The following is a 25,852-nucleotide window of genomic DNA, read 5'->3' as shown; positions in this document are numbered from 1 at the left end:
CCCATTCCTATGCCTCTATCCAGTTTTGGCTTCAGGGAGCATCCTTGAATTAAGATTTTTATTTGTTTACTACATCATTTTTCCAAGTTGCTTTCCCAAGCTCTGGTGGAAACTGTGTGTAGCTTTGAGTTTCCTCTCAAGTGGCTGCTTTTGGAATGGTGAACTAAAATAAAACCAAAACTCCAGCTCAAGAGCTTTGAGCTTGATGCATCTTCTCACCAACATTTTCAACAAATTGCAGACAATACATTTTACCTACCACTAACTGTATCAGTGGTAAGAAATGCAAGAAAACAAAGAGGGGTTAAAACTGAGGGTTAAAAAAATAAAATAATAAAAAAATATATGGGAACCTAAGAGCCAAATGTTTTCCTACATGACAACACCTATTAGACAACATGCACAACTGGTAACAGCAAATATATTCTTCTCACTACAGATCCTCAGTTACATTTTTGAACATAATCTGAGATAAATTATTGCTAGGCTGTACCTGTCTGAAGACCAAAAAGGGTCTTTTCGTATTTTTTAGAATATATAGCCCTGGATAACAGTAGTACCTAGTATAAGTAATAAGTACGGTGCCTTTTGTCATTTACAAAACAATCCCAGTACAATGTTGTGGTGCAGAGAGTACGCAGACAACAGAAAGTCCATTTGGTGTGCAATGCTTTACATGCAAGTCCAAGTAATACAAGACTACTGCTCTGTTACTATGCATCCACCAGTCTGGGTACCTCTACAGGGCCCACACACAACAAAGAGAGACATTAGCTAAATGTTTCATGGTACAGTGAGAAGAACTATATGCTAAATTAATATGCTTAAGGGCAATAGCTGAATTTTTAATTACTTTGGGACAAGAAGAAGCATCTCTCATGTATATGTTTTCCCAGTTTCTTCTAAACCATCTAATGAGGCCTATGCCAGACAAGGAGATGTAAGATGATCACTGTTCCAGTGTGGCAGTTGTGATGTTTTTAAGGCAGGTCACCAAAAACCAATGTGCCAGCTGCTGCTCTAACACCATACAGGCCTGAAACAGCACTTCTGCAACTCCAGATGATGGGTGGCATTTTGTGCTCCCACTGGTAACCACTGGAAGCTGGTGCTTGAATTCTACTCTTTCACTGGACTTGCTAAAAGACATTCAGTGCTTAATCTGACTAAACCAAAAAGTGTTAATTCTTATACACCTCATAATTATTTCTTCTACCCTTTAAAAGCATATTACTATATGATATTTGAAACAAAAAGCAATATTAAAAACAGGTAAAAAAACATCAAGAGTAACCTTAAGAGTACAAAGCCTCGAGTGTTATCTCAATAATGAAGAAGCTTTATAGGAAGCAAAAATATAGTGAATTGAATGCAACACAGAATTTTCTTTTTGCATTTGATGAATGTGGTTTTTATATTTACAAAAAGGAATAACAAAGGTTTTAATCTAGCTGGGCCTTAGTAATAAAAATGAAGAAAACAGAGATTGAACAAAATCTAACAGATCATAGGAACTCACCAAATGGAGATATCAAAGGTTATACTGGAACTATACATAATTGGAAGTATCTGCATCAGTATCAGATTCATTTAAGAGATTCACTAATACCTGAATCCCCCCAAATTAAGACCAGGTTAATGAAGTATAAGTAAATTGGTTAAGCATAAAAAAAAGACACTGAGTCTGGGCAGATTAATTTTGTGCTCCTAGGCAGGAAGGTAAACAGTCTGTAAATGCATACATGGAGAAAGAAAAACGAGTAGAAATATGCTTCCTTGAGACAAATTCCTTGTCAGGACTCTGCCTGCATAGTCAACTTGGAGATTTCCTCGCCTAGAGAAGTTGAAACCATCTGAGCCTTCTTTGTGCTCTCTGCGGGGGAAAAAAATTACAACTGTGACATGCTGCTTGCTGTTTTCTCTATAATCAGGAGAAAAAATCCCATTAAAAACATCATAAAGCTGTCCGTAAGCCAGATCATAATTAGAAGTGTGGCATTGTGGGGTTCCTCTCTTCCTTGATCTTTATAACTGCCTTGCTCCTCTGACTGCAGGATGCTTTTTCTTTTTGTGTATTTTTAAAGAACAATCTCCTCCTAAAAATAGCTTTAAATGCAGTGAAAACCTCAAGACTAAAGGAATCAACTATAGGATAATAGAAGAATCAACACAGAACAAAATTTTTGAAGAAGTCAAACACGAGGTAGATTACAGTTGTGCAAAAAATGATCAAGAGAATTAGCTCAGAAAGCAGAAACAGTAGCCCAGGAATGAGGTATGAACCAGGGAGGTATAAACCAGAGATGTTAAAAACTAATTGCTTCAGCTTTAATAGCAGTTATGAAGAGACAGAAGCATATGAAGCTGGTGATGCCTTTCAGACAGGACATCAGTGAGATAAGGTGGTCTTTTTAAGTCAAGAGGATCCTTGCTACCATGTAAACAAGAGCAAGGGTGGCTCAGAGTAAAAGTACTATAACATCAGTAATGGCAGAAGATGTTAGTCCTCCTCAGGCATATTTGCTGGGCAATATCCATCATTAAGAAATTATTTTATCTGAAAAAAATACCATAGCAAACCACAGCCCCAACCATGTAGCCATGAGCACAATAAGCTGGAAGCTTGATTTACGACCTCCACTGACAACCACAAGATCTTTAAATTATTATTAATAACAATAATGCATAATACTCTGGCCTATTAAGTAAGACAATACAGCACATGGTTATTTTTATTTGCTAGCAGTATGTTGATTCTCTGTGCTCAAAAAAAAAAAATTAATTTTAGTCCCCTTGAGTTTTGTTTAGGAGTAGATGCTAATTTTAAGGAATTTACACTAATAAATTTCTAACTTTATGGGCCTTTTGCTTTCTCCCTCGTCCTAGCATAAGTGAGTACTTTGGTAAACACTTGATTTTACTTCAAAACTACTAGTTGTAATACAAGACAGTAGAAAATATAATGAAAGAAGAAAAAAGCAACCTCTTTTTTTTAAGTAGAACCACTCTGACTAGTACTTATACCTGTTAAATTCATTCTATTTGATTTTTAGTAAAAAAACAAAACAACTGGAACTACAAAATTGTACACAGTGCCTTTGTGAACATGTGATCACCAGCGCTTGATTTTCCTTCTCCTCTTGGATCAAGAGTTGAGTTGATTAGCTGAGTTTTGGTTTTGCAGTGCATTGTCATCACTGGGAGAAGAACCATATCATAACATGTTTCTGAATCTTGCAAAACAGCAATTCCTATCCCATCTGCTGCCCTTGGGTGACTGCAAGACAAGTAACAAGGACGTGCTGATCGATTACACATTGTGCTGCAACTTCTCCAGGACAGGTCTCCTCTGTCATATATTCTCAATGTGGAAGATCATTATACACCTGAAAAGACCAACATTATCTCCACCAGGTATTCTAAGAAACTAAACAAACCTTGTTAATCAAGGTCATTGCGTAAACCAGTAGTTCAGTATCAACCCCATCCTTCTCCTCCAGAATTTCCATGATGTTGGACCACGGCTTGGCTCCTAGGGAAAAAAAAACCAAACAACACTGGTGAAAGTGGTCAAAAATGGAAAGCTGTAGCAACAACGTTTAGCCAAGAGGTAGCAGAAGGTGCAGTAATGTGACCAGGTGAAAGATCAAGTGAAAACACAGTAGTCTCCAGCTTCCTCTGCTGTCTCTCTTCTGCTTAAGAGAGAGGGAAGTTAATGCAGACAGGGAAAGCTACATCACATCCTCATCTGAAATATGCCAGGGGGGCTTTCCCCAAAGGTATCAAATTCACTTTTGATGATGAAGGAAGTTTTCTTAGCCCATTTATCTAGACAATGAACTTCTAAAACCATGCAGGAGGAATTTTACCCTGGATATCACAGGTTTCTATAGACTTAGATGAATCTTCAATAAAAATCCACATGCTACTCTCTCAGCACATTTGATGCTTACATTCCTAGTGATACTACTGAATTACACTGCATTAAGGTAAGCCCTGTTAACAAAAGAGTGCAGGAGAGAAACTCTTTTCTCAAAGTACAGGCTGTGTGTCTGGGATACGAGAAGTGGTCAATGAGGGGAAAAGATTTTTGCTGTGGGTCATACTCAAATTATTTTAATAAGAATCCTCCCTACAGAACTTGCACGTGCATTTCTTTCATTTTTCCACTAAGGTAAAAATTTGTGCTTCTAGTTATGGCATATTCCCTTGATTTGCATGCTGGTTTGTGTTTGCATGATTGTCTGATGCCAAAATCCAAGTGGCTTAATGAGTCATAGTGTCAAAAATGGCAGACAGGCAATGCCAGTCATACTCAAGATAATATCTTGTGTGGAAGGTAACTTGTAAAACCATCCTATTTCCTAAAAGGCAGATAGTTGCACTAACTAAAGAAAAAAACCCACATAACTATTTTATCAAATAAACTAAATTCAATAATGCAAGACAATAATTCAGTGTTTTGTTTGGGCTAAAATTAAAGGTGAGAAGGATAAAGCAGAGAGCTAACCATAATTTAGCCATACTCAATTCAACTACACCAGCATAAGTGCAAGAGTCTTTGAATTTCAGAGAGAAAAACATAGTGTTCCAGCAGCTCATGTCCTCTAAAAACTGGAGGGATGACTATAGTTTGACAATAATCAGGCAGAATAATGCAGATGTTTCACTCCAGCCACCTGTTGCTGACTGATCAGTGACCCTGTTGTTAAAACTCTGCACTACTCTCCCAGTGATAATTATCCTTGTATATTCATGCTGATATTAATATATATATATATATGCATAGCTACACAGACATGAAATCTCTGCGAACCAAGGTGATTGCAGTGTAGTGTGTGGAAAAGCCTGTCTGTTAATGAAAACAAAGAAATATTTCTCTTGTTTTATTTTCCCTTCTTCTTGAGGCATTCTCTGATCTTTACTACTCAATAATAAATCAGAGCTTTCTTATGCTGAGCAAAATCAAAGTCACTGTCAGCTTTCCAAATCTATTTATGTGCATTACTAATTAAATACTAATTCAAAAGCATAGCTGTTTTGAAAATGCACCAGACACCTTTTTACCAGATTCTCTATATTACCAGACATTTTGTACAGTACATTTTCAAAACACGTGGAATGAATTCACTTGGTTCACAAATGATATGTGATCATCAGGAACGATATCCTCACTACAGAAATGTCTTCTTGTGGTTTCCAGTGATAAATAAAAATGAAAGAAAATAGGAAAGAGAATTAGAATGGGGAAACCATGCAAGTTGGACTTGTAAGAATGACATATTAAAAAAGTGAGTCAATAACAACATAAAAATTAATTATTTAATCCATACTCCATTATTCAGTGAGAGTGGTTCTAGGGAAACATGCCTTTATTTTACAGGTAGTTTTTATTCTTATTGGAAAAATCCCCTTTTCTTCTTAAAAATAATTTGAAATTTTTGAATTTTGTTTGAAATTTTTGCTTGAATTTCTTGGTAATTCTCCATTATCATAAAAGACTATTTTCAGGATCACTGGTTGTTTTACTTTGAGGATGACACAGGAATTTTCTTCCACCTGGGCTGCTTCTCTGTTTCAGAATACAATTTTTAAAGATGTTAATTAAGGAAGGTTTCTAGTAAGGCTTACTTGTAATAGTTCATTCATCTTTCAAAGGCTTTAATTGAATTGCTGCTCTTAAACTTAGGAATTTACCAAAATCTAGCCTTAAATCTGAAATCCTTGAAATTAAGAGAAAGTGGTACGATCCATGGTTTTGATAGTGCTACTCTGATCTGTTCCAGCTTAAATCTTTCTGTCAAATGCTGCTTTTTTCTCTATGATCTCGAGCTGACAGCCAAGGAATGAACATGGAAATAACCATAAGGCAATTTACCCACCTGGGGACAAGGTATTTCTGGTGTGGAATTTGCACCATGAACTTAGTGCAGGACTATACTTGGGTTGATATTCCTTGCTAATATAAAATGAGAGCCTATAGCTTCCAACCTATGATCTGGACAGCATGGGACAAGGGGAGATCTAGAGCAGGTGTCTGATCTCATCCACTCTCATGCCCTGAGCTTGAATTTCCAAATATGTTGTTCCTGAAGAGTCACCACTAAAGATTAGAGCACAGGCTAAAGTCTACATGAAAAGATTAATTTTCAAGGCAATGTTTTTTTTTAATGATAGGATAATAGTGAAAAAGACTTCTTCTTTCAAGATGCATAGAAAAGCTTTCTCAAAAATATTTTGGAAAATCATACATTAAAAAAATGGATGACTTTTCTAAACTCATTGGCTGCTGTAGTAAAACCATGACGCTTCTACATGACACAAAAAAAAAAGGTATATTTTCCATTTTCCTTTAAAGGGCTACTTGTATTTTGGAGAATATTAAGTGTTCTCCACTTATACATGAAGAAGAAGCCACTATTATGCAGAGCTAAAACCTACCACTTCCATTTCCATGTAAGGGTCAGAATATAACAAATACTGAACAACCTAGACTCAAATCTAGGTCTGACAATATGTATGTATTTCTAGGAAAAAAATGTAGACCGGTTTAATGCTTCTCTATTACAAAGTTTATTTTTTAAAACAGCGAAGTGTAACCTTTTATGACTGCCAATTCTGGGAAAGGTTTACTTTTCAGCCTGTCTCCTCCACCCTCTCGTGATGGACAAGAATGATGATGCAGAAGAATGATGATGTAGCATCCCAGCAATTCTTCTGGGGGAAGACTGAGACGTTCCCATAAGGTCATGACTTCCATGGAAGACTTGTCACAAAATTGATGGGAGTGATGAAACATGCTCACTGAAGTGAAAGATCAGAGGCTGAGTTTTGTGTGTGTTCTGCCTTCTAATGGGTGAAATGAGAAGTGCTCAAATGCCTTTCTTGGGGGTCTCATTGCTAACAAACAGCTCATTATTGTGGCTACTCTGAGCCCCAGCCTTGAAACTACTTACAGCACTCCCAGCAGTCATGCAGGAGGCATAAACACATAGAGAACTATGGGGTTGCTATAATTAGTCCTATATTAAATGCATATAGTCCACTAAATAATGTTGCCCGTTGGTTTAAGTCTCATTCTTTTCTCAGTTTCCTCTCTAAATGTTTTTATATATGAATCTCAGAAAATAAACATAAAAATAATTTAATGCCTTGCACAAAATCTTGATATCACAGCTACACAGGACGTTGAGTATAAACCACGGAAAAGCTTTCATCAGGCCAGAACCATACATGTGGACTGCCATCAACTTACATAGTGCCTGCCCCTAGTGCCACAGGCTGGAAAGATATTAATACTTTTGGAAAGACCTCAACATCTTGTATTCCTGTCTATTTAAATATGACTGAACACATAGCCTTCCATCATACCTACAATATGGGCATTAATTTAGCAGATACCTAACTCTGTGTGAAATGGAAGGAAAAGCAGAGATACTGATAGTGTGGGACATTTACAAGTATGTAACAAGAAGTCATAGTTCACAGTCAGTATGTGGTAGTGTTCAGGTCAGCCACAGAGCTTTAATCCCTGCCCTAAAAAATGCTTGTGATAAAGCAGCCCCAGACAGTACAGTGCAACACCAGCTCTGCTTTCCAGAGCCCACACAGTCCCAGGATGCTTAAAATGAAAAGAGATCAAAGTCCTCTGGGCTCTGAAACAAGAAAGGGAGGGGAAGTGGGATCTAGATGGAAGTATAACCAGAATCTGCTTCCTACATGATGAGGGCCATACAGTTACTCACTCATGGTTTGCTTGTATCTGAGACCAAATTCAGCACTTCCACAGATATCTGTACTTGGGTTTGCATATGGATGCATTCTTGCATAGAAACCACATGTGGGATTGCTTTGAAACCAGGCTATTATGGGGTTCTTTATGTTAATCATGTGTGGTACACATGTTGAGGAATTATGTCATATCTCATCACCTTGTATGTACATGAAACATTGGACTTTTTTCAAAGCAGTGATAAACTTAATTATATACCTGCAAGATTTATGAGAGTTTCAAGAAAAGGCACATCATTTTTTCTTCCTCTGTATGCTATTCCATTAAACGAGTCATTAAAGAAAGGTACTTTTCAGTTATAAGCCACTAATTTCAAATAATAAATTAAAACATAGCACATACACAGCCAAAAGTGAAGAGCTATTATGCTGATGACCTAAAAATAACGATGTCTAAAACAAGAAGAAAAAAAAAGTCTTTTCTACCCAAGAGTAACAGTTTCACGAGAAGGGAAGGGAAAGGGAAAGGGGAAGGGGAAGGAAAAGGAAAAAGGAAAGGGAAAAGGAAAGGGAAAAGGAAAGGGAAAACGAAAGAGAAAGAGAAAGGAAAAGGGAAAGGGAAGGAAAAAAACAGTATTTGGGGCTAAGTTGTTTGTAAGAGTTCATTAGACAATCCTCCGACCCACAGGTATGAGAACGCCCATAAACCCTCTCCTCTTGATCCAAAACAAGTATCCATCTAACTACATGCATCACTTCTTTATTTTTTTTCCCCCCACATGTTTTCTGTTGTTACTTAAGGACACGTACATATTTGCCTGAGTCTGTTTTGCACATACAGAAGGGAATACACAGTGCATGGTAGTGTATTTAGGGTCCGCATTTCTCTCTATGTGAACAGATGGCAATTTGAACATGTTGAGAGTAGCAGTGAGCTCAGAGAGCTGAGGAAATACTGAGGATGACTGTAAAAATAAATCATAGCCTTTACAATTACATGAATATTGTAATTGCCTTTCTGCTTATGGCATTGTAAGGTTTGTGGTTTTAATTCAAAACAGAAAGGTTTTTTTGCGTCTTTTCAACGCACATACTGATACTTAAAAGCAAAACCTGGCTACTTTCTCCTGTTTCTGGCACCACCTTTCTCCCCATCCCCTGATTTTTTATTTTTTTTTGTTTAATTTTTACCGTATCAAGTCACTCAAACAAGTTCAGCATGGAGGCAGTTGCTCCACAGAAGGGATCTTGCTTTCAACCTCCATGTGTCTGAGACCACAACAATATCTCTCCCAACCTCAAAAACTCTCCTTGAGGCAAAGGAATGTTTTGCATCAAGAGAGAATGCCCTGGGAGCTTAGCAATGGCTTTGTGGGAAGAACAAGAAAGAACCATTTTTGTTCTATTTATTTGTAAAAAATACAGTATACATATTCAAGTATTTTTCATGAGCCTGAAGGGTAACAGATTTCATACCATAATATCTGCTCAAGGGCTTTATTTTAATGTAACAACAGATGGTTTTACTTTTACTATAAAGCTTGTACTATTACTGACCTCGTCTTTCTCTTCAAAGGGATTACACTGATTAGATATCATTTTCTCTCCTAAATCAGACTGCTGCTTCCCAGAAGGAAGACGAAAGACGGTCTGGCCCAAGAAGCCTCCAAGGTCAGAAGATGCAATGGGGCTCACTTTGTGTGTGGGTGCAGGGATGGGGCAATGACTGCAGTGCACAGAGGAGCAGCTGTGTTCCTCAGCTTTTCGCTCACTTTCCCACTGTAATTCATTCCTCAAGACAATCTTTAAGTGCATGAATATTTAAAATGCTTTTAATCATGAAATGAAAAGTACGTCAAACAAGGCAGGCGTCATGAGCTGCCTTAGAAACACTGAAATCAAGGATGAGATGCCACCCTGGTCACAGTGATGCTGGGATTTTGCACCCCCCGAGTAAGGCTACTCACCTCTCTTTTCATCAACAGTAGATACGGCCTGGATTAAAAGGGGTGCGTTGGATTCAGTGTACTCCACGAACACCAGCAGCAGCTTCAGTGCTGTCTTTACCACCAGGCGGAACTGGAAGGAAAGAAGTGCAACTCATCATTCAGCAAACCACAGCATTTCCAGATGTGCTGCATGACACTGGGCAAGGCGCAAGCGCAGCACTGCAGATCTGGTACTAACACACGGACGGAAGAGATTAAACTGAGCCAAGAACAAAAAAAATTAAAGGTATCATAGACTCATATTAAGTCAGGCGTTGGAGGGGACCTCGGAAGATCATTGAGTCCAACCCCCGCAGTCAGAGCAGGGTCACCTACAGCAGGTCACATAGGAACGTGTCCAGGAGGGCTTTGAATGTCTTCAGGGAAGAAGACTCCACAACCTCCCTGGGAAGCCTGTCCCAGTGCTCTGTCATCCTCACAGTGAAAAAACTCTTCCTTATATTTATATGGAACTGCCTATGCTCCAGTTTATAACCCTTGCCCCCTGTCCTGTTGTTAGGCACATCTGAGAAAAGTTTTACTTCATCCTTCTGGCACTCACTTCTTACATATTTATAAACATTGATGAGGTCACCCCTCATTCTCCTCTCCTCCAAGCTGAAGAGTCCCAGCTCCCTCAGCCTTTCCTCATAAGGGAGATGTTCCACTCCCTTCATCATCTTGGTCACTCTGCACTGGACTCTTTCATGCAGTTCCCTGTCGTTCTGGAACTGAGGGGCCCAGAACTGGACACAATATTCCAGATGTGACCTCACCAGGGCAGAGTAGAGGGGCAGGAGAACCTCTCTTGACCTACTGACCACCCCTCTTCTAATGCACCCCAGGATGCCATTGGCCTTCTTGGCCACCAGGGCACATTGCTGGCTCATGGTCATCCTTCCATCCACCAGCACCCCCAGGTCCCTTTCCCCTGTGCTGCTCTCCAACAGCTCAGTCCCCAGTCTGTACTGGTACCTGGGGTACCTGTTTACAGAACTTGGAAGAAAGTGTGTTTGATCTTCAAATGTCACAACCTGTCACAAAACATGCACATTACTGAGCTTTCTGCCTGTAGTTTAATTTTTGAACATTCCTGGGGGTGGGGAATTTCACACTGGTATAACAGATCTACTGGAAATCAATAGCCCAACTCCACCAGTTTCATCACAGCTCTTCCATTTCCAGAGGGAACCACTTGATGATTAGATAATTTTCTAATCACTGAGTAAGAATTTTCAGGGACTTGCTTGACATGAAAAAAACAACTCTCAAGGGAGAATTTGGAATTTTTAATAAAAGGACATATGAAAGAGGATGACTTTTTGATAGGCAAGATGCTACAATCCCAGCTGAGAGGATTTTACTAGGAGAATTGATTCTAGGCCAAATCTGCTATATTCTCAATCTAAATAATGGATATAAAGGCACATAAATAAGGATACACCACTGGTTGCAGAAGCACAATTTCCCACCTACTGCAGTTGAACCAAGCTTGAGAAGAACGGGTATTTGCAAGTTTACTGTATTTTTCTGCTACCTTGTTTTTCAACAAATCTATCCAACAGCTTGTAATACTTTTATTGAGAAATCTATACTAATGTGGCCATTACTTTCCCCCTGGCCACTGGCAGACTTTTGAATTTACTTTAGGACGTGTATAGGCAGAGATAAGCCATGCTCCAGAAAATCCCTGTCTTTGTTTTACTACATTAAGATGGTATGCAGTCTGAAACAACAGCCTGGTCATTAAAATGTCTCACCAAGTGGGAAAGGAGAAAAAAATAATTAAAAAAATCATTATACTGCATTGCTAAACTCTTTCAGAAATATATCTATATATATATATATATAGATATATTTCTGAAACAGTTGAGTATTGGCTCACTCTCCTTCCCTCAGTTTTTCATGTTCTTGCAATGCCACTGTCCTAAGAGGCAAAGAATCACTATTAAACATTTTATCCATGCACTCTAAGACAGCAACTGTGTTTATATTCTAAAAAAGACTGTAAACACAATGGGCATGGACTCAAGCTACTGTGTTCACATTGCCACTCAAAGAGGTTTACTAGAGATTAATTTAAGGTAGTAATGAGCTAAAATGCAGGTTGTAGCTTACTCCTATAAACAGTTTGGTGTGAACAGCAATCCAAGCATCTTGGGCTTTTCCTACTCCTGCTGCACTGAGCTTAATGCACTGCAATGATACAACCCAGCAATGTAAAAATTTCTGTTATTAACTCTTTCAGACTTGATCTATCATGGAACCAGTTATTTTTAGGGATGACAGACTGGAAATCCCAGTGACAAACCTGACAAGGTAAGAGGCTTAAGGTTACCCTAATTTGCAGCTGTACTGCTGCAGTGATCCTTCACAGACACAGGGGACCGTCACATTAAAGGAAATTAAAATCGGATGGCAAATAGTATAATTGTTCCTTAGAAAGGCACTGGTGATACATAAAAAAATAGCTTGCTCAGAATTGCACTTGGACATCTGCGTATTTGCCTGGCAGGCCAATTCCACACAGTTTCTGCATTGCAATGGCATTGCCCTTCACAATAAAGTCCAATTGTTTAATAGGCATATTTTAAGAAACTCCAACATGTTTCTACTTCTTTTGTAAAATTATTTCATAAAACCAGAGTGACCAGATTACTGTAAACAATTCTAGCATTAATAGACTCCCCAAATAACCACTTTTCCTACTTGCTCATTAGGATCAGGATTCTTTCCCTACGAAGGAAATCTTGTACATTATTTTTGATTGTCCTTTTAAAAACCTCAAGGCTTGGCCACATGGCAACAATGGGGTGCATTCACACATAAATACTCAATGGCAAAGTTCCTGTATATTTCCATTTGACAGCATCCAGACACACCAGGCTTCTGTCTGTTTTTTCCAAACCTCTTTTTCTTCCAAAAAATAAGAAGGATCTTCAGCAATGCCTTTGCTCTAATTGTTGCCTGCTGGCCATAGAATCATAGAATTGGCTGGGTTGGAAGAGATCATCGAGTCCAACCCTTGAACCACCGTTGTGGTTGCTAGACTATGGCACTGAGTGCCACATCCAGGCTCTTTTGAAATATCTCCAGGGATGGAGAATCCACTACTTCCCGGGGCAGCCCATTCCAATGCCTGATCACTCTCTCAGTAAAGAAATTCTTTCTAATATCTAACCTAAACTTCCCCTGGCACAACTTAAGACCTTGCTGTCTTGTCTTGTTGAAAGTCATCTGGGAAAAGAGACCAACCCCCACCTGGCTACACCCTCCTTTCAGGGAGTTGTAGAGAGCGATGAGGTCTCCCCTGAGCCTCCTCTTCTCCAGACTGAACAGCCCCAGCTCCCTCAGCCTCTCCTCATAGGATCTGTGCTCAAGTCCCTTCACCAGCCTGGTTGCCCTCCTTTGGACCTGCTCCAGGACCTAGATATCCTTCCTGAACTGAGGGGCCCAGAACTGGACACAGGACTCGAGGTGTGGCCTCACCAGGGCTGAGTACAAGGGCAGAATCACTTCCTTGGACCTGCTGGCCACGCTGTTCCTGATACAGGCCAGGATGCCATTGGCCTTCTTGGCCACCTGGGCACACTGCTGGCTCATGTTCAGCTTCCTGTCAACCCAGACTCCCAGGTCCCTTTCTGCCTGGCTGCTCTCAGCCACTCTGTCCCCAGCCTGTAGCGCTGCATGGGGTTGTTGTGGCCAAAATGCAGGACCTGGCACTTGGCCGTGTTGAACCTCATCCCGTTGGAATCAGCCCAACTCTCCAGTCTGTCCAGGCCATGGAGGCTGTGGTAATATGGAAGTAGTCCAGGTGCAATGTGCATCTACCATGCTACAAACCTTGTGGTGCCTCGGGGCAGCCCACTGCAGTTGCATCAGACCAAGGCTCAAGAGGGTTGATTATTTGGGTGCAGTTTGTCTGCAGTTGTCAACCAGCTGAGTTTAAAAATCTAGCAGATGACAGGTAAGGAATAAAGAGCATCCAGAAGCAGCCTCAGAGAAAAGGAATGATTAGAAAAGCAGTGTTTTATTTGCTGTTTAGCCAGCAGAAGTACACTGTAAGCTCTGTTACTGCAAGTTTTCAGGGCTTATCCAACTCCTCCCAAACAGTCAATCAGCCCTGGGAAGCAGAGGTGTCTGTAGATGAAGGTACATATCATGGAAGATTTCTGCTGGTAGTCAGCACAGACACCAGCTTTCAAAAAAACTGCATTTAAAACGCTGCTTCCTGCTCAAAAAAAGATGACATTTGAGACCCCTGTGGGCACTTTTAAGCCTTTGTGCTGCTTTGGACACCTTGGTTATGCCTGCCCATGAAGGGGAGTTGGAACTGCACAATCTTTAAGGTCCTTTCCAACAAAGCTGTTAAACTGTGCTGGTCCCAGTACTGACCCCTTAGGAACATCATTTGTCACTGATCTCCATTTGGACATTAAGCCACTGACCACTACTCTTCAAGTGCAGCCATCCAGCCAATTCCTTACCCACTGAGTGGTCCATCTGTCAAGCCCATGTCTCTCCAATTTAGAGACAATAATGTCATGTGCAACAGTGTCAAATGCTTTGCAGAAGTCCAAAGAGAAGATATCAGTTGCTCTTCCCTTATTCACCACCACTGAAACCCTGCCCTAGAAGGCCATCAAATTTTTTAGGAATGATTTGTCCTTAGTGAAGCCACGTTGGCTGTCGCCAGTCACCTCCTTACTTTCCATGTGCCTTAGCATAGCTTCCAGGATGATCTGGTCCAGGGTCTTGCTGGGAACAGAGGTGAGACTGACTAGTCTGTAGTTCCTTGTGTCTTCTTTTGGGGATTTTGTAACAACGGGGTTATGTTTCCCCTTTACAGTCAGTGCAAACTTCACTACAGTCCTAGACTAAATCACACAATACCTGGACTTACTAGATTACTAGCTACCTGTGACCAACACAACCTTTGCAGACATCTTGCTGTGGGGCTTTTTATTACTTCTCTAATGAGGCTTCTTGACAGAAGAGGGCAAACACTGAGCAGCATCACTGCCCACTGGAAATTGAAGTCTTCAGCTGGCCAAAGGCCTTCCAAGACATCTTACAGCCTGTCATCCCCAAACTCAAGGACAGTCCAGAGCCTGACAAGCTCACACTTAATAAACTCTAATTATCCAGCATGGCATCAACAAAGTCTCTGAAAGGTCTGTTCCAGGGATATTTGCTGCCAAGATGAATGCAAAGCCTGATGTATTTTCTTATGTGGCCTCCAATGTGACGACCTACCTGTAAAATGATTCCTTCATAACCTCCTGTAGCAGCCCATGCATGTTAAGTGCTGGATATCACAATAGGAAGGGCTTTAACCAAGACCAAGAATGAGTGTTTCACAACTTTCAAAATACCAAAGCTATTCAGAAAGTTTTCATTTGTGATTAACTATGATGATTATCGAAGTGGGTGATCCTTCAATCTTTGTGAGTGAATTCTAAAATATGTTTGCAGAGCATGCCTTTTCAATTACTGAAATAGCAGACAGCTACACTACAAATAAAATAACTGCGTGTCTCAAAACCAGGAGGTTGCTTAACAAGAAAAAAAAAAGCAGCAATTCATCGACTTTTCCAGTTCCCTTTGTGAAGCTATAGGAGTTTTTGCCAGTCACTGGTATCATTTTATTTCACATGATGTATCCAGATGGCACAGCAAGGGAATCAATGGAAACAAGTTTCATAATTCATTCATGAGTAGGTGAATCAGTATTCATTTCAATCACTGTCAAAAACTTCAAGAAGGCTGCAGTTGGGATTTACTGAGCTTTTGTTCAGTAGTAAAGATGGACACAACTGTTTTCTGAATCAGTTTTAACAGAGAGGCAGTTCTGTTGAAATCCACAGGGCTATCACACTATTTGTTCAAACAGGACTAGATGCCATAAAAGCAGTGAAAGAGGTAGAAATATGTTTGTGCTACCTCAGGGAAGGAAAAAAAAAGTCCTGGTTTCATAATTTTGCAAATATAGATTGTTGTGATTAATTCCCAATTTCTACTGTAAAGGTTACTGCTTAGTTAAAAAAAAACAAAAGATGGCTCACTGAGGCAATATACATACCCACTGGTTCAGTAAAGCGATGTTTTAATAGTTCTAAGATTAAAAAAGGATTTTTGAATTTCATTGCATCTACTACCCAAAATTTTATGAAGTTAAGAAAAAAAGTCATATTAATGTTTTTGCATCACGTGCAAGCCAATTACCAGAGAGGAAATGATGTTAGCATCTTCTGGCTAAAGATAAGATGTAGCCAGCAATGTAAAAGGAAGAAGAAAAATTATAAACCTTTTCCCTCTGACTTGCTTTACGTTTCACTGTGGAATTTGGCAGTTCCTTTTCTTTTTATCTATTTATATTTAGACAATCGGAAATGTGTTACAGATCCAGCCAAACAGACCACACAACACGCTGCAAAACTAATGTCTCATGGAAGGGCTTGTCCCAGTTGTTAATCACTTGCCAGGAAAGGCTTAAGCCTTTACAAGGAATGTTGTCAGAAAGTTCATTGACTTAAGAGACCAAAGCAGCAGTTGCAAAGTTCAGATTTAAAAACTCAGATTTTTTTTTTTTTAAAGGAGTGAAATGAAAATAAAATATACAAAAAAGGTAATATTTCACGTTGGGTAATATAGTTGCTTCAGATTTATGCAATTTGAATGTAAAAGAGAAATGGGCATTGAATTTTACTGAAGATTTGCTGTGGCCAAATCCTCTGAGACTTAATCCAAGCTTGGACACGGCCTTGTGGGCCATGTACTCATCGTGTTGATACAACAGAGCCAAGCAGCTAAAGAAACAAGTGGTACAATGAGAACTGCACACAAAAGCAGGAATCCTCTTTTTTTGGGGGTGCAAAAATGCCCAACTGCAGATCTAGTGCTGAGGGAACACCCAGCACCTGCAATGTGGCTCAGTTTCATGTTTCCCAAGAGGATAAAACCACCTTCTGTTTGCCTCTAATCTTCCTGAAATGGTAGATTTATTTATACAAAATTAAATAATATATAGCATGCATATGTATAAAATAATATATAATATATATTTTCCGTTGTAGTAAGAAAAGAAACATAAATATTGACCTTAAGAGAATTATAGAATAATTTAAGCTGGAACAGATCTAACATCGCTTGCCTTTCCATCTTAGGTGAACAATCTTGGTTCCCCCTTCTCTATCTATTACGTGCTCTTCCTCCTAATCATCTCAATGAAGACCTGTTTGCCTGATTCCAGTAGGTAAATTTCTTTCTTTTATGGAGGAGCCCAAAACAGGACTTCTGAACTCCTGGTGTAGTGTTACTGGCACTATCTGGGGAGAGACCCCTCTTCAGCTTAGTGGCAACGTTCCCGCTAACCCATCCTCAGATGCACTTGGCTGCCTCTGACAGAAGGGCACACTGCTAACTCCTATCCAAATCCATATTCCCTTGTTCAGAATGAGTAGACAGAATTAAATGGTGTGATGCTAAAAGAATTATCTATAATTTTCCCTTATTTGTAAGGGAAGTTACCAGGACTCAGTATGGTCAGAGGGTATTTTTCAAGGGAGAATAACAAGGCAAAGAAGAGGCAAAAAAGAAAGATGTACTAAAAAATGCTAGTTATAAATGTCTGTAAGAAAATTTAGTCCTAACAGCAATCACCTTGTAGCATCATTGGCAAGGCCCTCAAAAGTAAGTACAGGACATGCTTACTCTATCTAAAGAAAAAACAGTGAGGATATGTTACATGTTCTGTATATTTCTATATCAATTGTTCTCAGCTGTGTCTCCTGCTCAGACAGAAGAGACAGACCAAAGTGTGGCTTTGGCTTACATGAGTCTGGATGAATCCCATGAGATGGGCAATCATAAAATGGAAATAAATAAATAAATAAAAGATGAGGGAAAGAAAAAGATGAGGGAAAGAAAAAGAGAAGGGGAAGGGAAGGAGGGAAGGGAAGGGAAGGGAAGGGAAGGGAAGGGAAGGGAAGGGAAGGGAAGGGAAGGGAAGGGAAGGGAAGGGAAGGGAAGGGAAGGGAAGGGAAGGGAAGGGAAGGGAAGGGAAGGGAAGGGAAGGGAAGGAACTATAGCTTTATTGTGGAGCAGTGATGAAAAATACCTTTTAACATTTCCAAATTATAATTTGGCATTCAGCCAGAGTCTGTATCCAGCTCTTTGGTTTCCTGCCATATTTGTTGTTGCTAATAGCTCAAAAAGCTCCTTCAGCACCTGATAAAACTACAGATATATAAATATACACACACACAGTTCCACATACACAAAGAAAAACTTGTTTTCTCTATCTACTTGGTTGCTACTAGCTTACCCTTTTACTGTTAGTTTACATGGTACTGGAAGCCTCAGGGTTGTGCTTCAACTGCAGCATTATTGGATATGGGCAATGAGAGCCATCTGTTCTGTATGAAGGAAAGTTTGCCTGTAACAACTGCACAGTGTAATCTTATCTTACTGGTGCTCTGGCATACGGTGTCTATTTCGTGGCAGATCTCAGAACTGTGCCAGTTTGTTCACTTTTTTTTTTCCCTGAAAGATAAAAGTGCACCTGGAACACTTCTGCTCTTGTTCTCAAAGAAAAATCTGATCTTGAAATCGGACTCAAATCAGAAATCTAATATTGAAAACAGTCGAGAGGGAGGAAGGACAACTGGATAGTCTTATGTTGGCAACCCTTTGCACAGCACAGCTTCAGTAGAAATTAAGGTATTTACAGCCCATAAAAAAGGATGTGTACAAAGCAGGGGGCTGATCATATTTCTCAGCCAGGTAGTCAGTGCCAGGTATCTGCATGCATGGCAGATGAAAGCATACGAAAATCCTTTCATGACATATGAAAAATCCTTTGCCAAGGATGCACAGCTGTATCTATTCTTTTAGAAACATAATTTACCAGGCACATACAATATCCCAGTGTTTTCCAGCAAGTAGGTATTTTCTCAAATCTGTGGAACAAAGTAATTTCAGTATTTCTCAAGCTGTTCACCCATATTTATGTAACAAGGATGTCTCTGCTGCACCAGGCACCTTACTGAGCCTTTCTCACATCTGCCTGACAGCAAACCAACTGGTGCTGATTTCAGTCTGCCAGCACGGGGTGTGCAAGCATCCTCTGCTAGGATGATTTGACACCAACTGTCTCAGAAGTATGCAGCTGTGACTACACATGAGAAAGGACCACAATGTTTACAGCTAGAGAAAATAGCTTTGTTTATGAAAAAATGCTGTCTATGTACAGGGTCTGTGTAATCCAGAGGAAAATATATAACAATGGAGGAAAGGATATGTCAAACAGGGAGAAAAACATTGGAGGGTAAACCATTTGGAGAAGCCCATAAGTAGGATTTGCAAATGCCTTAGAGAGCAAAAAAACCCAAGCAAAGTACTTTTTATTCTCTGACTTGCTCCTCCAAAACTGATATTTGAGGTCAATTACTTCATTCCAAAAGGGGTGACAACTCTAGCAATCCAGTTCCTTTCTATTCATAGCTTCTCAATGCCACAACAATCAGAAGAATGAGACTCCTCTGTGTCACCTGAGCCAAGTGTTTCGGGTCAGCTTAATTTTTCATCTAAATGTGAAAGCAGACATTTTGAAGGAGAATGATGAAAAACTTAAATTCTACATAATCTACAGAACACCAGAAAACCTCTTAAATAGGTCTAATGACCCTTCTCTGGAAGGGAGAAAAAGTTCATATGTGAACAACAACTGAGAGGCAACAACTGCACAAGCCCTGTGGTCTGAAGGGCATGTGCAGGTATTACAAAGCTGAGATGGATGGGAAACAATAGGTAAATATCATACGTAGAAAGTATGTAAATACCCCATTCTAGGCACTAAACATGGTGAAGGCCCAGGCATTTTATTTCATGAAGACTGTGACTATTAAATGATCTATGTAACTGTGCTGATATACCAATAACACAAATAAGAATGTGCATGATACCATGTCTATTTTAAGCATTGGAATTTTTATTACTTGTCATGCATTAAAATGATGCTAGACCCCATTGTAATATTCAGCCATTTTCACTCAAATCCTCAAAGAAGGATTCTTAAATAAGGTAAATTAACTGTTAAGTGCTTTGCAACTCAGAACTGAACTCATGGACACTGCAGAAAGATGAGTCAGAGCTGAAAACTTCTATATGCTTAGATGTGAGAAGCTCAGAAATTATCCATTAAACAACAGCCTTTTTGATTCTGAATGTTCCTTTAAGCTTTTCTCTCTGCAGGGTATCTAATAGTAGGGATGACAGAGAAATGCATGCATTTACTGTTCTTAAAATGAAGTTTCTCAGAACTTTGCAAATGCACTGGGATAATGATTATAAGGTCTGCACACTGTTACATATGTGGTGTGTATCTGTCATTTATCTGCGGTGAGATTTCTGACATGAAGAGAAAGAAGGCCATTAAAAAGAAATTCATCTGGCTTACCAACAAAACACAGGGATGAGCAAGTAGTGATTAGTGCCTGGTCAACAGGAAAAAAAAAAAAAAACGCTCATGCCTGGAAATGATTATTTACATCATCAATCATGGTCCAGAAGCAGGAGGAGGAAATATGAAAAAAATCAGTACACAGAAGCAGGCAAGGCATACAACAAATGAGAGCATAGGCCAAAGCTGTTCTCAGATGAATGCATGCAGCTCTGGGGGAGCTTTTAAAAGAGTAGGCCCTGTATTAAGTCATGTTTAATGAACTAACAATGTAATTATATTCCTCATGCATCAATGCTCATGTCATGCAGAGTTTATAAATCGAAGTGCTGCAGATCCTGGAATCAGACAGGAGATGTTACAGGGGTTTTGGCGTGTCCCCGTTTCCTACTTTTGGAATGGCAATGAGGATCTTACCATGAGGTAGGGAAGTGACTATGACATAGTCTAAAGTGACATTTTTCTTTGTTTTACAACAGGATGGATGGTTGATCATTCATGGCTATGCAGAACAAATCAACTCAGTGAAAGAAGCCTTTTCTTGGTTTTGTCCCCTACAAGTAGCCTGATCCCCTCAGTCCATTGTATGAAAATTACATATAATTATTCAGACAGAAAGAAGGATGGGACACAACATTAAAGGATGAAACTCTGTAGTCTCAGGTGGCACCTGAGGTGGTGTCATCACACCTTTGTCATGGGTGTCAACTACAGAGCAATTAGGTATCCCCCAATTTTGGCCATCTTTCTCACTTTTTCAGAAATTGCTGAAACAGAAGGGTATGGTTGCAATTAAACTTTTAGCTTTTTCCATTACAAAAACACAAAACAAAAATACTTTGCTGGAAATCTGCCATCAACCTGTATCCAGAGTAGGAATTATGTTTCACTTGAAAAGATTTACACTTTTCTTTCTCTCTTCAAATTGTGCAGTTTCATAACTTTCAACCTGTCAATGCTTTTTATGAATCATCCCCAAATGCTGGTATCCTCTAGGACTCCAGTCAAATGAGCACTATCAGTACATCTAGGTCTGCCTTCTGTGTCTGGATAAGGATTGTGATTATATTGTATTTGATAAGGTATGAAACATTTAGCTTGAGAGAAACAACAGTAACGTGAGAAGCAACTTCTGCTCAAACTCATGCTAGCATGTAATGTGCTATCAAATGGCTTTTGATAAAGAACAGGCATTTTTCTTTTTTTTTTTTTCCTTCTACGAACATTGCTTACATACAGCAAAGGTTTTTAAGCATTTTCAAAATGTATGAAGCTATAGGTCACAGTCAAAGTAGTTTAAGAGTATATGCCACTTTTTAAACAAGAGGGTTCTTTAGGATTTTGTCATTTGTCTATTAATAAAAAGTGTATTTCTGGTGAGCAGAATGTATGCAAATAACTTCGTCTCTCTTGAACACCACTCTAAAGATCTGCTAAGCAATGCAACAGTAATATTTCACGTTGTGGTAATAGGTAGGTAAGTAGATAACAACCAACAAGATGTGAAACCACAGGGTATTAGAATTCCATATAACAGATGAATTTGCAAAGTAAAATCAATGTGAAGAATGTGGTGTCTGTGCCTACATAGGAGAAATATGATTAGGCAATTTGGCAACATTTCTTTTCTTATGACGACAGAAAAAGAGTTGCATGCTGAGCCTTCCCATCAGCCCTCTACATTGATGTATGATGTTAGCCTTGAACTACACTGTCCTAAACAGATGGTCACTGGGCTGAACCTCTAGCAACAGGAAAGGGGTTTGGGAGAATGGCAGTTTCAGCAACTTCTTTTCCCTGGGCAGGGCCAAGCTGATATTTCCTTAGCTGTGTTCCAAAAAAAAAAAAAAAAAAGAGAGGAAAAAGGTTTTTATAAACTTAATATCAGACAGGACTATCTTCTTACTCCTCTTTCCAAAATCCCCTATTCCAATTTTGTTATGAAGCTGAGTGACGTCTTGATTTGAGAAAGCATCTAATGTAATATAATGTCACTATACTCCAAACACAAGGCAACTAATTTTCAAGAAAAGGAATTAGATGACTTGTTAATGCTTTAGTCATGCAACAGTTCTATGAAGAGGACAGCAATTCACTGCATTTTACAAATGGTAGATCTGAAGTACTGTGAAGTTAAAAGGCAGCTAGAAGATGTGACATTGCATCTTACCTCCTTTTTTTAATACTCCAAATAAAGATCTTACTCATGTGTTTTCAGAAATATTTTGAATTCCAAACGCAGGCTTTAGATTTAAGATTAAATCACTATTGTATAGTTTTCATGAGTGTTTAGAAACTATGTGGAAGGAAGTCTACTTGGTCTGTATCAATTTGCCATTCCAAATCACTTTCTTCTGATTCCCACCTCCTATCATAGCCAGACCTCTGTTTTATACAGGCTGGCCTGTAAATGATGCAAAAAAGACTCCTCATGACACCAGCAGAGTCTCTCATGAGCACCCAACCTGCAGTTCATTTGTTATGGGAACTGTGTATGAAGCAGCACCTCAAAACTTTAGCACCTTCATGAAGTTAGTTTTCCTCCTGCCCAAATACACAGAAAGGCTCAAATGGAGCTCAGAGGTGACTCTGTCCCTACTTGTGAAGGTCATCTCCAACAAAATGCTTGGCTCTGCTGAACTATGGTCAAAACTGAGAGAGGAAACTATCAGAGCTCCATCTCTCAGAGGCTTGTTACAAAATTAAACCCCCTCAAAAACATGACAGTCGAAGAGCAGTCAAGGAGAGCATTCAGTTTTCACTCTCTTTTCTGAAGAGCTGTGCTGTCCATTCCACTGTCCACTTGTAAACTAACTCTGTCCTGCAACTATATGATCTACCTACTGAATTCAGGCATATTTGACAGTAATTAAGCTAAGCTGCTTCTCAAGTTGAAACCTGCATTACAACAAGAGAGCCCAAGTCAGCGTGTTCATCAGAGAAAATTATGTTCCTGACCATTTTGAAAGGAAACCAGCTTGAAGCTTTGGCCTCATGAAGGCTTTCACCAGCCCCACTGCAGGCTGGAAGCTGTACCAGGGACAGGCATGGGATTCATGGCAAAACTGATGGGACCGAGAGCACGTGGGATGGGAAGGAAAAGAAAGGAAGGAGGAGAGCAAAGATAACAAATCGCTTCATTAGTTCTACTCCTCATGAAACAACTTTGCTAGAGTTAGTGGCCTTGACAATGTCCTGTTTTAATAATAACAAGGCTGAGTTCAAGGGCCCTAGGGGGAAAAACTATTTGAGTTTGAAAGTAGAGTGGAGACCTACTCTGTTATTATTCTGTGGTTTTACACACGTGAAATTTGTTCTTTCAACAGTTCCATTAAAATCTACTCATATTAAATACCAAAAAGTATGGTTGGGTTTGCATAACTTCACCTGAAAACCCTTATAAGTTTAATGATATGGCTGGCAGTCCCTTCATGATACTGGACAATCTCATAGACAATATTTCAACAGTAAAAACTCAAAATAACCTATGTATTAAATATGTGGAAGTGGTTGAAGATAGTGTGTTAATAAAATGTTCAAAATGTAATACATTATGTATTGTGACATCTTTCTTAAGCAAGTAATTTTTAACAGGTTATCCTTTTTTAGGCACCCTAAAAAGCAATGTATTAGTGGTTTGACCTACTGAAATAATGAAACTGTTGAAAGAACAAATATCATGTAAAATTATGGAACAAACCCATCACAAAGTCCTCTTGAAAGAATAACAAAGTAAAAATAGAAAAAGGAGATATATATGTATATATTCCACTTATTACTAGAATGGTAAGAATATTAGTATTTATTTCACTGTATGTATAGACAGAAGATTTGTCTCTGTTCTGAAAGTTTTGAGTATTCTCAGTCACAAAAAGGAACTCAGAAGCAGTGTTCTGACTACAAAGGCAGACCCATTTACTTACCTTTGGAAAATGTGCCAGATAAAGTTAATGAACAAAACTGCTTGCTGAGAAGCATCTAAATGTAACGGAAGAAGTCACATTTCTCCAGTAATCACCTATTTGTCACAAATTCTCCAAGTCTGGAAAAGGTGGATGTCCTTAAATCTAATTCACATAATCAGTGGAGTTCAGGTGCTTTTTTCCTAAATCCACAGGACTCCATGATGAAACCAGAAGTATAACTAAGCCCAGACACATTCACAGCTTTCCATGTGATAGGTTTCTGAGCTGAGTAGCAGCCTCTTCCACACAGCTAGAATTCAGAAATCTGATTTAAGGGGGTACAAGTCACTGCATATCAGTTAAGGCACTGCTGAATTACACAGCCTCACATTATTCTACTTCCCTCCTTCAATGAAAGAGGACAGAGGTGGACTTATTTAAATTATGGTTTTCATAAATGCTAGCAGCTACACAACTTCTTCATACAGCTGTAGAATGGCAAGATTATATAACATTAGGATAAGCAACAAAACTCTCATATCACAGTGATAATATTTTGAAGATGCAAAGTTCAATGTTCAAGGATATAATCCTCTATCTCAGCTACTCACTTTCTTTAACTTCTATCAATCATCTCATCACAATCCCCTTCAATTTTACAGCAAGTCAAACAGACGAACTGAAAAGATATATGCTTGGTTTTAAACCACATACAAGAGAAAGAGGTGCAAGAAGACCCCTTATATTGGATGAAAAAAAATGGAAATGTTTCTATATAGTACTCCCACTGGGAAGGTGGGAGAGGCTTTCCAAGCCCAAGCAGGGGTTAACTCTAATCACATTCATGTTCAATTGTGTTCCAGAGGTTTACAAGCTAGATAATATCAACTTCAGCATCATCAGCATCCTTGAGCACACTCTGATGTCCAGATTCATCACCATGTCCAAATCCCAACTCTAGTTTGCCTAAAAATCAATTTTTTACAACTCTTAAAAAAGATTTGTCTTCTACAATTTCCTTCATAGTACAAGTCATATGTACGCGGGTATCACTACAGCAGAAAAAGGAGAAGGAACCTTGGGTGATTCACAGAATTACAGAATGGTTGAGGTTGGAAGAAAACTCTGGAGGTCAATTTTTTCCAGCTGTCTGCAGAGCCCCTTTAGAGCTAATTGCCCAAGACAATGTCTACATGTTTAAATGTGAATAAATTATAATGGCTATATCAAGAATACAAATTAAAAACATGACTCATTATTTTTATTTTAAAACACTCTTAATTTTTAGAAGCTTGGCATCTACAATTTATTTTCTAAATCTCTCTCATACATATACTACCCATCAAACACATATATACTGAAAGGGATATCAAGATGCGAAGAGATCCATACTACTTTCTATTCTAACCAGATCAATCAAAATATAAAATAATAGCTCAGATCATAACACCAGATCACAGTGATCACCTAATGTTGGCAAAACTGAGCAGTCCTACAGGCACTAAGATTCAGATACCCAAAATGTACTTTTCAGTTCATGAAATGGATCAATGGGATGCTAGAGTTGTTCTCTGCACATCAGGTGTGGTATCTATAATTACAGTAATGTGAGACTGTAGTTTAAGTGACTTTTTCTGAAGTACTTAAGAGAATACTGAGCAGCTTGCTTATGAAGCTCCTACAACTCAAAGAATTTGTGTTTCAATTTCTTGTCAATACCTCAGTGATGGCAATCCTTACTTTTAGCCTGGTTTAGACCTAGAGGG

At 39.1% G+C, this 25,852-nt stretch overlaps 1 protein-coding gene across 3 annotated transcripts in view; it reads right to left on the bottom strand.

The window, feature by feature from the left end:
• Window positions 1-25,852, bottom strand: part of FHOD3 (formin homology 2 domain containing 3) — a 390,937-nt gene that overhangs the window by 118,889 nt on the left and 246,196 nt on the right. For all 3 annotated transcript variants that reach the window (XM_030444367.1, XM_030444368.1, XM_030444369.1), the window contains exons 7-8: window positions 9,699-9,810; window positions 3,438-3,532 (exon numbers count right to left, since the gene is read on the bottom strand). In XM_030444367.1, coding sequence (XP_030300227.1) covers window positions 3,438-3,532; window positions 9,699-9,810 — 207 coding nt within the window. The remainder of the gene's footprint in view (window positions 1-3,437; window positions 3,533-9,698; window positions 9,811-25,852) is intronic.

This window comes from Calypte anna, chromosome 2 (assembly GCF_003957555.1).
Source record: "Calypte anna isolate BGI_N300 chromosome 2, bCalAnn1_v1.p, whole genome shotgun sequence".
In the NCBI taxonomy this organism is placed as follows: Eukaryota; Metazoa; Chordata; class Aves; order Apodiformes; family Trochilidae; genus Calypte; species Calypte anna.
The sequence above is the reverse complement of the archived record's forward strand: the minus strand, read 5'-3'. Positions and strand labels throughout refer to the sequence as shown.